Source organism: Tetrao urogallus (assembly GCF_951394365.1).
Source record: "Tetrao urogallus genome assembly, chromosome: 1".
NCBI classification, from domain to species: Eukaryota; Metazoa; Chordata; class Aves; order Galliformes; family Phasianidae; genus Tetrao; species Tetrao urogallus.
Genome location: NC_136813.1, coordinates 127749841 through 127762324, shown reverse-complemented (window position 1 = coordinate 127762324; position 12484 = coordinate 127749841). Strand labels below are relative to the sequence as shown.

The 12484-nt window shown below is 40.4% G+C and overlaps 1 protein-coding gene across 1 annotated transcript in view; it reads left to right on the top strand.

Annotated features, from left to right (window-relative positions):
- Nucleotides 1–11699, top strand: part of ST8SIA1 (ST8 alpha-N-acetyl-neuraminide alpha-2,8-sialyltransferase 1) — a gene marked incomplete at both ends in the record, with an annotated part of 114768 nt that extends 103069 nt beyond the window's left edge. The window contains one exon of the mRNA XM_079547766.1: nt 11213–11699. Within this exon, the coding sequence (XP_079403892.1) occupies nt 11213–11699 (487 nt within the window). The remainder of the gene's footprint in view (nt 1–11212) is intronic.
- Between the last annotated feature and the right edge of the window lie 785 nt (nt 11700–12484).

Below are 12484 nucleotides of genomic sequence, written 5' to 3'. Positions count from 1 at the left end.
AAACCTTAGCAGTTTAATAATGTTGAAAAGGAATTAAGGAGCATTCTCAGCATTAAATACTGTGCATCCTGGAAATATGTCTGGATGATACACTCAAAATTGTGGATTTTCTTATGGGTACTGTACTGGGAGCACACTGTTAGGATCTATCAAGCCTTAAGAAAAGGTAAAATAGAGAAAGGGGAAATTACTGGAAACAGATAAACATCCTACCAAAAGCTGAAGTTGTTTCCGAACAAAGGAAAATGAAATCATTATAGTTTCTGGTTGATTTAATGTCAAATGTGTGTGTATGTATGTGTGTGGCATACAGAAAAAATTTCCAAAAATATGATATGTGTATGCCCAATTGATTATAGCATCATAGAATATCCCGAGTTGGAGGAGTCCCATAAGGATCATCATGTCCAACTTCTGGCTCCACACAGAACCACCTAAAAATCAGACCATCTGAGGGTAGTGTCCAGATGCTTCTTGAAGTCTGGCAGCTCAGGAGTGTGACCACTGCCCTGTGGAGCCTGTTCCAGTGCCTGGCCACTCTCTCAGTGAAGAACACTTTCCTTATATCTGGCCTTCCCTGGCACAGCTTCATGCTATTCCCTCGGGTTCTATTGTTGTTCACCAGAGAGAGAAAATCAACTCCTGACCATCCTCTTCCTGTGAAGAAAAGTAGGCCATGATAAGGTCTCCCCTCAGTCTCCCTTTCTCTAGGCTGAACAAAACAAGGACTTCAGCTGCTCCTCATGTATTTTCCCCTCTAGACCCTTCACCATCCTTTGGACACTCTCTATTAGCTTTATGTCCTTTTTGTACTGTGGTGCCCCAAACTGCACACAGTACTAGAGGTGAGGACGGACCAGTGCTGTGTAGAGTGGGACAGTCACTTCCTTCAGTCTTTTAGTAATTCTGTGCTTAATGCAACCCAAGATGTGATTGACCTTCCTGGCTGCCTGGGCACACTGTTGACTCATGTTCAACTTGCTATTGACCAAGACCCCCAGATCATTTTTTGGGGAACTTCACTCCAGCATCTCATCCCCTAGACTGTAAGTATAGCCAGGATTGCCCCTTCCCAAGTGCAGAATGTGACACTCTTGTTTAACTTCATGTGATTGCTGATTGCTCAGCTTTATAATTTGTCTAGATCTGTTTGCAAGATCTCTCCACCCTGAACAGAGTCAACAGCTCTTCCTGATTTAGTATCATCGGCAAACTTGTACAAACTTGTACATGAGTACATCTTCTAGTCCTACATCCAAGTCATTTATGAAAACATTAAAATTTAAGAACTGTCCCTAAAATGGAGCCCTGGGAAACTCTGATAGTAACTGGCTGCCAGCCTGATGTAACTCCATTTAAGGTAATTCTTGGGGCTCGACCCATCATCCAACTGTTCATCCATCTCATTATGTCTAGCTGTATGCTGGATGTTTTGTTCAGAGTACTGTGAGAAACAGTATAGAAAGCTTTACAGAAATCCAAACAACTGACTTCCTTGATGAACTAGATAGGTGACCTTGTCATAAAAGGAAATTAAAATAATTAAACAGGACCTTCCCCTCATGAACCCATGTTGGCTGTGACCAATGACTGCATTGTGTTTCAGGTGCTTTTCAATAACTTCCAGAATAGTTTTCTCTATATATTTTACCAGACACTGAAGTGAGAATGACAGATCAGTAATTACCAGGGTTTTCTTGAAAAAGGCCATTCTTGAAAATTGGAACAATATTTGCCAGCTTTCAGTCAAGTGGGACTTCTCCAGATTCCCCAGAACATTGAAAAATAATCGAGAGAGGTCTTGTGTTAACATCAGTGAGCTCTCTGAGTACCCTGGGATAAATCCAATCAGGCCCCAAGGACATACATGCATCCAGGTAGAGCAGCAAATCCAATTAAGCCATCAGGTATAAAAGAAGTGCTCAGAGAAAACAGGGCCATTGCAGACAGGTTGTATGAATTATTTGCACCTGTACTTACTGTGGAAGAAACTGAGGATATTCCCTGTGCCTCTGGGGAGATTCAGTAGGCTGAAACTGAGGTGTTTATGTGAACATAATTGACAGGACTGGACTCATCTGTGAATATGGAAGGAACAGGAGTGTGTGTTTCTTCGCTTAAAACTGCATTGATACTTGAAGATGGGGAGGTGTCAAATAAAGGACTGGTGTTTAAAAACACTTTAACCTAAAATTGTTCAAGTAGGTCTGATTTCAAATTGGTAGAGACTATTTTAAGATACTACTAGCAAACACCTGAATATGCTCTTGTGAAGAATCAGCAGCGTTGTAAAACTTCTAGAGTTCTTTGAATAGATCATGAAATATGTGCATAAGAGTACTATAATGGCTATAGCCCTTAGATAAAGTCTGTTTGAATTTTCAAGAGGCTTTTCACAAAGGAATCGTGACAATTATGTCATAAGAGAGAAGGTACTTTATATCATAAGAGAGTAGGTACTGGGTGAAATATTTGGTTGAAAGGATGCAGGGAATAAGACATTAAGCAAATACTTGAAAGTAACTCCCTGGGGTTACTACACAGACAAACTACTCACGTATCATAAAATCTTTTGAATGGAAAATGCATGGATGTGGACAGAGTTCAAATATACTTCTTGTGTTCCTGCTCTTCCTCCTGTGTCCGTGTACAAGTTGCAGAGCGAAGGGTAGGCACTTTCAAAGATCGACTGAGCAGTGAGTCAACACATCTCGAATATGATCTGTTAGAAGTCTTGAGAAACACCTGCCAATCCTTCCAGGCATTACTGAACACCACCGGAATTGTTGAGAAATGTTGCTGTGAATTGACATCATATGAAAGTACATTCTGAAAATCCATTTAAATTAGTGACTTCAAGGTCTAGCAACATCTGCAGTCCTCGTTCTGGCTTGAATTCTCCTTATTCATTTCCAGGGATTTTAGTGATGGCATGGACTCTTACGCCAAGGTCTTGAAGGGACATCCTTGACTGTTAACTGCTAATGTTTTTTTTCTCTCCTATTCTGTCTTTTTAGCTTCTTGTCTGGCATCCACTAATCTAAATACTCCAATTTGTCGCCTGATTATAAGCAGAAGTGGTGACAGCTGAGGCTGTATAGAGGGAGAAGCTAATAAAGGAAATACAGAGATAATTTTTTACAGGTTTTAGAATTTTGTAAATTGTTTTTATCCCGTTTTAAATATTGTAGATTCACCTCATATTTCTGTGGACTACGAACAAGTTTTTTGTTATGAAACTTTTAGAAAACAACATTCTTTAATATAGATTTGTACTCCAGCTGTGGGCCATGGGACATGATTTCTGGGACCACCAGTGGTCCGTATGCTGTAATTTAATTTTTTTGGGTGTTCATGTACTTTAAGAAAGAAACAAAGAAAGAAAGAAGACCTGTTTTAGCTATAATTATTGTTGTAACGCCTATCAAAGCATTTATTCCTTTAAATTATTTCTCTTCAGTCTACAGCTTATGTTGCACAGGACATCATTCAGAAAGAAAAAGCTTAATGCAAACTTTTGTGCTTTTCTCCTTGAAAAGAACTCTTAAGAGGTTGAAGGGAGGATATAGTTGAATGTCAACTTCGCAGATCTATGCAAATTATAAATATGCTAAGGAAGTGATGAAAAACACTTAGTAAACAGTCAAGTATACTAGCCAGAAAGTGTCCTCCCCTATAAATTAGTCTTTCATGGCTGTAAACTTTTCAGTATGTTTTATATTTGGGTTACAGAACATTTAAGGCCAGAATTAATAGGTAGAAAAGCTTTAATGTTAGTAACATTTCTTGCAGTGCTATAACAGGTGGCAATGTCTTGTGACTCATATCTGGACAATAATTAAAACCTAGTTCAAAAACCTAGAATTGGAGGAGATACAGTACTGTTCTTTTTCCTTTTGGACACTGTTCCAAAAACAGTGGTCTGCTTTAGGGAACACAGGTTAATCAAGAGGCAATCTTCTGAAGACTCTGTGTTCAACACTTTTATTGGGTAATCCTAAGATCTCTTTGGATCTGTATCAAGAGGAAACAAAAATGATCAGGCCAAATTTATTCTTAAGGAACTTAAGGGAGGGGTAGAAGAAATGGTCTTACTGTAGGATGTGGGTTTTCTTGGAGTTCTGATTTCCATAAAAATTTGAGGAAATGTGTGATCTGATGATTTTTCTTCTTACAGACCCGGTCTGTATGCAGTCCAGTAAAATTGAATACTAAAGATATCAGGATTACTTCTGTAAAATTTTTTTCTTCCTTGTTGGTCGCTTTGGTTCACATTTCATTGTTTTTTTTTATCCTCCAGGCTTTCATCTGTAAATGCTGTGAAATATTCAGCAGATTTATAAATACTAGGCAGTAATTTCTTTTTGACAATGCATGTAGTTTACAGTCATGCTGTTCTGCCTATCCTTTTATATTATTTCCACTTCTCTGTGACTTTAGTCGCTGCAATCTTCAAAGACTCAAACTAAGACGAGCAGCTCATCTTTTGAAAGCTAAGATTCAAACTGTCAGGCAACAGAATGGATTGATGTTTAGCTCTATCAATTTTGGAAGGAGGTATTTATAAGCACATTCTAATTTGAGCTGGCAGAATAACGATCACACACAGTCCCAAAAAAAACAGTGAACACTGATTTTAATGTTTCATTGCTTTAGTGTATAGAGCACCTCAATGTTCCATTGAAAAACAGAGAATCAGCTTTCTTTTGGCACTATATATAGTATTCCCAGCATGACAGTGTAAAAGTGGAAATGGGTGGAAGTTTAAAAAAAACACCCTAATTAATACAGAATCCAATCATAAGATGATCTTGCATCTTCAAAGGAATTAGAGTCTACCTCTGCAATGTCTAACTGAACTATAAGTACATCAGAGTGTTGTGAAGGTCATTGGGTGAGAATAGCATAGAATTAATAAACAGCCTGACTGAAAAAGATGTAATCGCAAGCACTGCACAGTATGTTTCCTTGATTTGGGGGCTTTGGAGCTGACAGTGGGTGTGAATGTAATCCCTAACCTGAGAAAAGCTATTAAAAATGTATATAGGAGAATCAGGCTAATTTGTTCATGTTTAATCTTTGGAACCAGAGATGAGAGTAAAGCATAGGATTTTTGAAGTTGGAAACATCTATAACCTCCATAAAGAAAGAGGAGGCAGTATGGAGTCTCAGTGATCTGCAAGGTGTATGTAACTAAAGTGAGCATTGGGAGAGAGGAGCTGAATGGAAGATTTGCTGCCTTTGCATCCATAGTGGGCAGTTAGATTGGGGAAGGAGGAAGGCAAATGGAAAGGGGAAGATGGGGATAGTATCACCCCACCCAGCAGGGTGACCCTACTGCTTGTGGAGGGACCCACAGTGAGAACAGGGCTGAGTTCCTCGTGCTTTAGTTGTTTGATACAAGACTAGATGAAAGAGTGGGAATCCACCACAGAAATAAAAGCCTTCTGCATTGATGGATGATATTTGGCATCTCTAATTTTTCTGATTTAATTGATCAGTCTTTGTGATTAATCATGTTATTTTATACCTTTTCTAACTACTCTGAAGTGCGTTGCATGCCTGAATTTTTTTGTTTTGCTTGAGGCTTTGAGCAGACTTCCAGAGAGATCAGAGTTGGCTTTGCCATTTACTTCAATGGGATTGTAATTCAATCTTGGATAAGGTAGCTTTCCCTAAGTTAAGTAAACAAAGGCTTATGTGGTTGGAAAACTTGGGATAAAACAAGAAAGGAGACGAATTATAGCACATTAGATGCTTGTTTCTGAATCCCTGTGTGGACAAGTAGAATAGCCGACCTTGCACCATATGCATGCTGAAGTGCCAACATGGAGAGTAAGCGCATGGAAACCATGGTGCTCTTAACTCAGACACAGCCCGTGTTTTAGTGACATTGGCTACGCAAGCCCCAGATTGGGTGTATAATCAAGAAGTGTCTCGTATGAACAAGTTTGTAGGGCATTAATGAGTGCACCCCTTTTTGAAAGACTGAGTGCAGTGAAATTCCTGGGTCACAGAAGTAAAGGATCAAATGTGTGATTGCAAGCTCACTTGTGACCCAGCTGTAAGTGCATGTAAGCAACTGCAGCAAATTGCTTAATCATTCTTGGCTAATGCTGCCATCAAACTATCTAGAACATTTTTGTAAGGTTGTCTCCTTGCTGTAAGGACAAATGCACAAGTATTTATATGCCTCTTATTCTACTCGATTCCCCTGACATCTATTTGTCTTAATTCCAAAATAATACTCTCAACCTTTTTTTTTTTTCTTTTCTTTTTGAGAAGTCAGCTTTCAATTAATCCAGAATGCTGAACTTGTGACTTTGCAGATGGCAGTGCAGTTAGTGACTGATGTATCTTCATAGGCGTGAGATAGTGGCTCGCAGGGGAGATCAAAAGGAAACTGAGATGCAAGAAAAAGCTGCTGTTATTAGCTGTCAGTGGATTAGCTTACTGTATCTGCAGCAAGTTCCTTGTGGTTGCAGGAAATCATCTCTTAGTATGAGAGAGCACTCCTGTTCCAAGTATCTGCTAGAGAGCATCAGGAGGAACATTAAGAAACAGGTTAAAAATAAACAAACAAAAAAATCCAAACCACTTCATGCTCTTAAGTCTTTGGTTGTGCTGTCAACAGTGAGCTGGCTCTGGAAATTTTCTCTTGGATGCATCATTCTGTCTGAGAAAGTAGTCCACAGCATCTGAGGGAATCCTACAGCTGGTAAAAAGGAATTTGTTTCTCTGGTATCTGTGCAGCTGTGCCTACTTGTGCCTGTTGAAAGTCATGCTTTTTAAGTTGATCTGTCATATGAACCTGACAGCAAAAATGTGTTGCTGAGGATTTCATGCGCTTGCTGGCCACTAATGAATGCAGCGGCAGTGAAGCACCCAAGCTGAGCAGGCTGTGATCTGCTTTCAGCAGCCTTCACAGCATCATCGCCTCTCCAAGCTGCTGTCAAGCTGCCAGGACACAAAACTGCCAATTACTGAGCAGTTCCTGTCTTCTTCAGGTGCTATTCAGGGCTTGGGAGATTCCAGCTCCAGTTTTATCTGAATACTGGCAGCCTGCCATGCATTTGTATGAGCTTGACTGCAAAGGTCAGAGCAATTTCATGCTTCTCGCTGAGAGTCGAGGTGTTGTCAGAGATATGCTCTTGCACAAGAGATTGGATCTTTTGGCAGGTTTATTTTGAAGCCCCATGATTGCAGAGGAGCTACACTGCAGCCATTGAGAATACTGAATGTTCAAAACATGTAAGGCAAGCAGACACGGGTGCACCAGAAAATGTCCAGTGGAGAGCAACCAAGAGGATGAAGAGTCTGGAGCACCTCTCATGTGTGAAGAGGCTGAAAGAGCTGGGCCTGTTCAGAGGAGGAGGCTCATGGGGATCTTAATGTATACAAACACCTGAAGGGAGAACGCAATGAAGATGGAGACAGAACTTGTCTCAGCAGTTCCCAATGCCAGGTACCGGAGGCAATGGGCACAAACTGGACGTGGGCCTGGGCACACTGCTCTGGAAGTTGCAGCATGAGCAGAGGTTGGAGCAGATGGGCAGAGATGTCTCTAGCAACCTCATTCCTTCTGCAAGTCTGTAAAGCACTAACTAGGAACACGTGGCTCCTTATTTCTTATCTAAGCAAGGACTAGCACAAAGGGAGATGTTTGTGTGTTCATCTGAATGCAAGGGTTGTACCAGGATGGCAGCATTCTTGCCAGTACAAGTGGGAAGAAGCCATTATCAGCACACTCATGCATACGCTGCTGAACTTATCAGCTACAAAGGGAAAGCCCTTCTGGTCTCTCTGTTCTCTTTCTCTGGTGAGAAGGATGTGGCATTGTATCCCAAAAGCCACTGCTGGGGTGAGATTGCCTGGAGGGCACCCTGTCTACATTGGTTGTTAAAGGAAAGTACACTTGAGCTTCAAGTAAAGTATATTGACACTTGTTGATGTGTACAATTTGTCCCCAGATTTTTCAATCTCTAACCATCCTGTGAACAGTCAGAAAGCTGGACAAGCCACCTGTTTGTACAAAGAGAAACAAAAAATACAATTTGTTTCTAATAATTCCCTTCATGAGGAGCGCAAGATGGAAGCAGCTTTTTGGCTGTTTCAGGTCATCAGATGAGCCATAATCTGCATGTTTTATGCTTCTGCACGATCTCCTGGCCACCTGTGTCATGTCCATCTGTTGATCTGGGCACGAAGTCTACTGATATGGCTATACCCATAACTTTTTTTTTTCAGGAAGTGATGTTAATGAACAAATCTTTGCAGTTTGCTGTTACATGACAAATGCCATCCATTCTACATGAAGTCCCTCTGTTGACCATTATCATAGCAGTGTCATTTACTTCTTATTACTTCTAAGGCATTTTGGGAGATTCATGTAGAATAAATGTAAATGTGTCGTGGCAATGATGGTGTATGAATATTCAGAGACAATCCTTGTCCCTCTATGATTATATCTGAGCATTTCAAGTGTATTCAGCTTAAAGCTGCACAGTGCTTTTCTGTGAATAGTAAATTTGCTGAAGAATGAAGCTTTAGAATAACCACATCTATTTTCCACGTGAAGTGATTGTTGTTAGCCAGCTGTAAATGGAAAAGGATGTGGTAAAACTGGCTTCCAGGACTGACAAGGCTGTATGTGTATTCCTCTCCACCACTGCGAAGGCAGCTGAAGCTGTGTACTCGAGTTCCTTGTGCTGTGAAAGGAAGTTTGAGCCCCTCCCAGGGTGCTGCCTCACATTGAGAAGAGTGCAGTATGCTTAAAGCCTGTTCTACCTTTCATAAGCTATTAGAGAATTTTTAGGATAGGGTCTGAAGGCTCCAACACATAGGTGAATATTGAATATTGAGATTATTTTCCCCCTCAGTGACTGAGTTTTCTGATGAAAAAGGAAGAACTTTCCTAGGATGGACACAACTCCTATACCTGGCAGATTGTCCTGCTGCTCTTCAGGGAGAGAATAGCAAAGGTGTTTGGGGGAACACTTACTTACAGGTGTGAGAAGTCCCATAGGTGGCATGTAGGACAGTGAATTTCTGCCAGGGTACATTGGCCTTTGCTGGCCCTCTACATCCAACTGTGTCTGTTCTTTCTACAGAAAAGAATGCCAAATGCAATGTTATGAAATTATTGTTTTGCTTCATATGTTCAAGTTGGATAAATTTCTTGCTTGGATGACACGGGCTTTGTCTCCATTACTTACTCCACACAGAAAGACCAGATCTGCACAGTCAAACAGTGATGAAGAACCATGCAGATCTCAGGGGTTTTGCTTTGGAACAGCTTTACTTTAATCCCACCAGGACATGTTGAAAGAAACTTGTGGCAAATCAGCAGACCGAATATTGAATTTTGAAAGTGTCAGCAAAATCTTTTAAATTAGTACTAACATTTTCTTTTACCAGAAGAAAGACTCCAAAAAATCTGACACGTTCATGAGATACTTCTATGTTGCTGAAGTTTGCTTTTTTGTTGGTAGTTGTATCAGATGAAATTTTAGCTGATGCTTCTTGAGGTTTTCTGACATCCTATTCAAACCCATATATCTTGCTGTGTGTGTGATTTTTACCAAAGGGGTTTTCATATCAAATGAACTCAGAGCGTATAAAAAAGGTGCTCTTATACTTATCTCTCTACGTGTGCCAAAGAAAGGAAAATGTCCACTGCCAGTGTCTCAGTTTTCTTGTTCTGACTCTGCTGTGTGATTATGAAATCAGTTGTGATACATACACATGTCTCAGCCACAAGCAACTGAGAAAGAGGAGGCAGTAACAAGATGAGAAAGTCATTCAAGAGCTGAGAAAAAAATTAGGGATCATGTTTGGGAGAACATCCCAGCTGCTAAGCAGGAGGCGCCAGTAAGGCTTGTGCAGAAGTAACATGGATTCTCCTTTGCCTACTTGCCTACTTGCTACTGGTGCTCTGAAGGCTGCAGCGACTCTGGAAAGGGAGCAGATAATCAAAGGTGAATCACAGTGATTTTCTCATGCTCAGGTGATACTCAGAAGTATCACCTCGTACAGGCCACAGTCCAGAACAATAAGTTCTCCTGCTTCTTAACAAGTTTGTTTTTTAAGTATTGGATTTTACTAGTCACTCTGGCTGACATCTCTGTCACCTACACCCAATGGAGCATATTCAGGAAACTTTATTGTTTTTCTGCTATGTGCTTTGTGTAGTGTTAAACATCACTGAGGGTGCTGGTATGTGTGAACTGCCTACAGCTTCCTGCCAGATGTCTCATTCATCTTGGCATGCCAAAAGTACATGGGAAGGAGAGGTTATATTCTTGCTAAAGTACTGTTTTTGAAGAAGTATTCAAGTCTAAAATCAAGAATGATGTAGATATCAGTTAATCAAGAATAATGTAGAATCAGCTATTGGCTACTTAAAGAAGTTGTAACCTGATGTAGATTTTGTAGCAAGAGTTAAATGAAACCATATAAGCAGAGAAATAACGTGGATGTATACATTGCCTTCCCCAACTAGTCTCTCTTCTAACTTGCACATTACAAATATTAACTGCTTTTAAACCTACTCCCTGTGTAACTCCTATCTTCTTAAACATCATCCCTGAGTGTCATTTGGTGCCTGCTGCTACATTTTTGTGGTGCCACTTATCCTAAAGAATTCTCTGAGATTTTTCTCAAGTTGAGAATAAATGGCTATGGTATCATACTCTAATGGAAAATATAAATCTCTATGCGGACATAATAAAAGCAAATCTTACAAGTCTTAAAATTTTTATAAGGCCAGAATTTCTATCTGATTATTGCTTAGTATTGCTTGTTCAACATGTAACTTGGATTCTTTTTTAGTACACCTTTAGGAAATAAGAACAACAACACAGACTTCAAAATCTAATTTAAAGATTTCTATGCCTGAAAATGTAAAGAAAAATGTCACTAAAGTGATCAATTTTAGGGAAAATTATTAGTGTTCGTGAAGGGTTTGTGAGGAGATGAAATCAGAAACATTTTATGCTTTGGAGCTAGCAGGATACCAGATGGTTTTTAACTGTCTGTTCAGGTTCACTGTTTTAGAAGAGACACTCAGAAATTCGTCAGGAATTTCTCTAGGCTCTGGAAAGGTGTGCAAATCAGTTGCAAATCCGTGTGTGAGTAACAGCTTGTAGGTGGATTTTGAAATGAGTAGAAAAATGTTTGTATGACCAGCAGACTTTTCTCTCTCATTTTACAGATTCCAGAATCTGCTTTGGTCTCGAAAAGCATTTGTGGACAGCGTGAAGGTGTATAATCACAGTTACATCTATATGCCGGCCTTCTCAATGAAGACAGGGACGGGCCCCTCCCTGCGTGTCTATTACACCCTGAAGGACTTCGGTGCCAAGCAGGCGGTGCTTTTCGCCAACCCCAATTTCCTGCGTGACATTGGCAAGTTCTGGAAGAGCAAAGGTATCCATGCCAAACGACTTTCCACGGGACTTTTCCTAGTCAGTGCTGCCCTTGGTCTCTGTGAAGAAGTAACAATTTATGGCTTCTGGCCGTTCTCAGTGGACCTGCATGGGAAGTTTATTAGCCACCATTACTATGACAATGTCTTGCCCGATTCCGGATTCCATGCCATGCCGGAGGAATTTCTACAGCTCTGGTTCCTTCATAAAAGTGGTGTACTGAGAATGCAGCTAGAACAGTGTGAGGACCCTTTAACCCAGTCTTCTGCCTAAGGATCGTAGCAGTCGGTTTGGGAGATCCACTAGTTTTTAATTTCCTTGCTCTCCTACAGAGAGTTCTGATCTTCTGTTGATTCTTTTTAAAGGGAAAATAATCATGGATCTGCATGGACCGTAAAAATGCTGCTTGAAAGCCAAATGGAATATGTCCTTAATGTATGTTCTATGGAACTGCGGTGGGGGAAACAAACCTCTCCATCAAGTCCATTCAGCAGTAATGTGAAAATAATGTCAGAAGCAACTCAAATGAACTTTCTGGGTGACGTTTTTAATTGACCGATGTAAGAAGGGCATTAAGGCTCAGAGAGAAATGGGGCCACCCACAAGCTTTTGCTGACAGTGCCAAATATGACTGTCTGTTCAAAGATCCATTTCATTCCAGATTGGCGCCTCATATAAATCTTTTTTTTGTTTTGTTTTTCCTTCCCTTGTGAGTGTGCTTGTGTGTAGTGGTAAGGGGTATAGAGGAAAGTGTGTGTATTGTTAACTCTCTTTGTTTCTTTTTTTCCATTTTTTGTTTTCCAATGGAAGGAAGGTGGAAGGTGTGAAAGCCTGAGGAGCTGAGTACCATCAACTCCTAAGACTTGTGAATGTGAAGGGTGCTAAGAATCTGGTAGAAGAATGTATTGGGAATGCCCTGCTACTGAATATGGATGAACCTACCTGTTGTAGGTTTTGTCAGGATAGTTTGGTCATTGCACTTATATCCATATTAATGCTACCTTATGGGCAACAGCTGGTTAAGGTAAATTGGCTTGAAGATAAAAGTTGTGGTACAA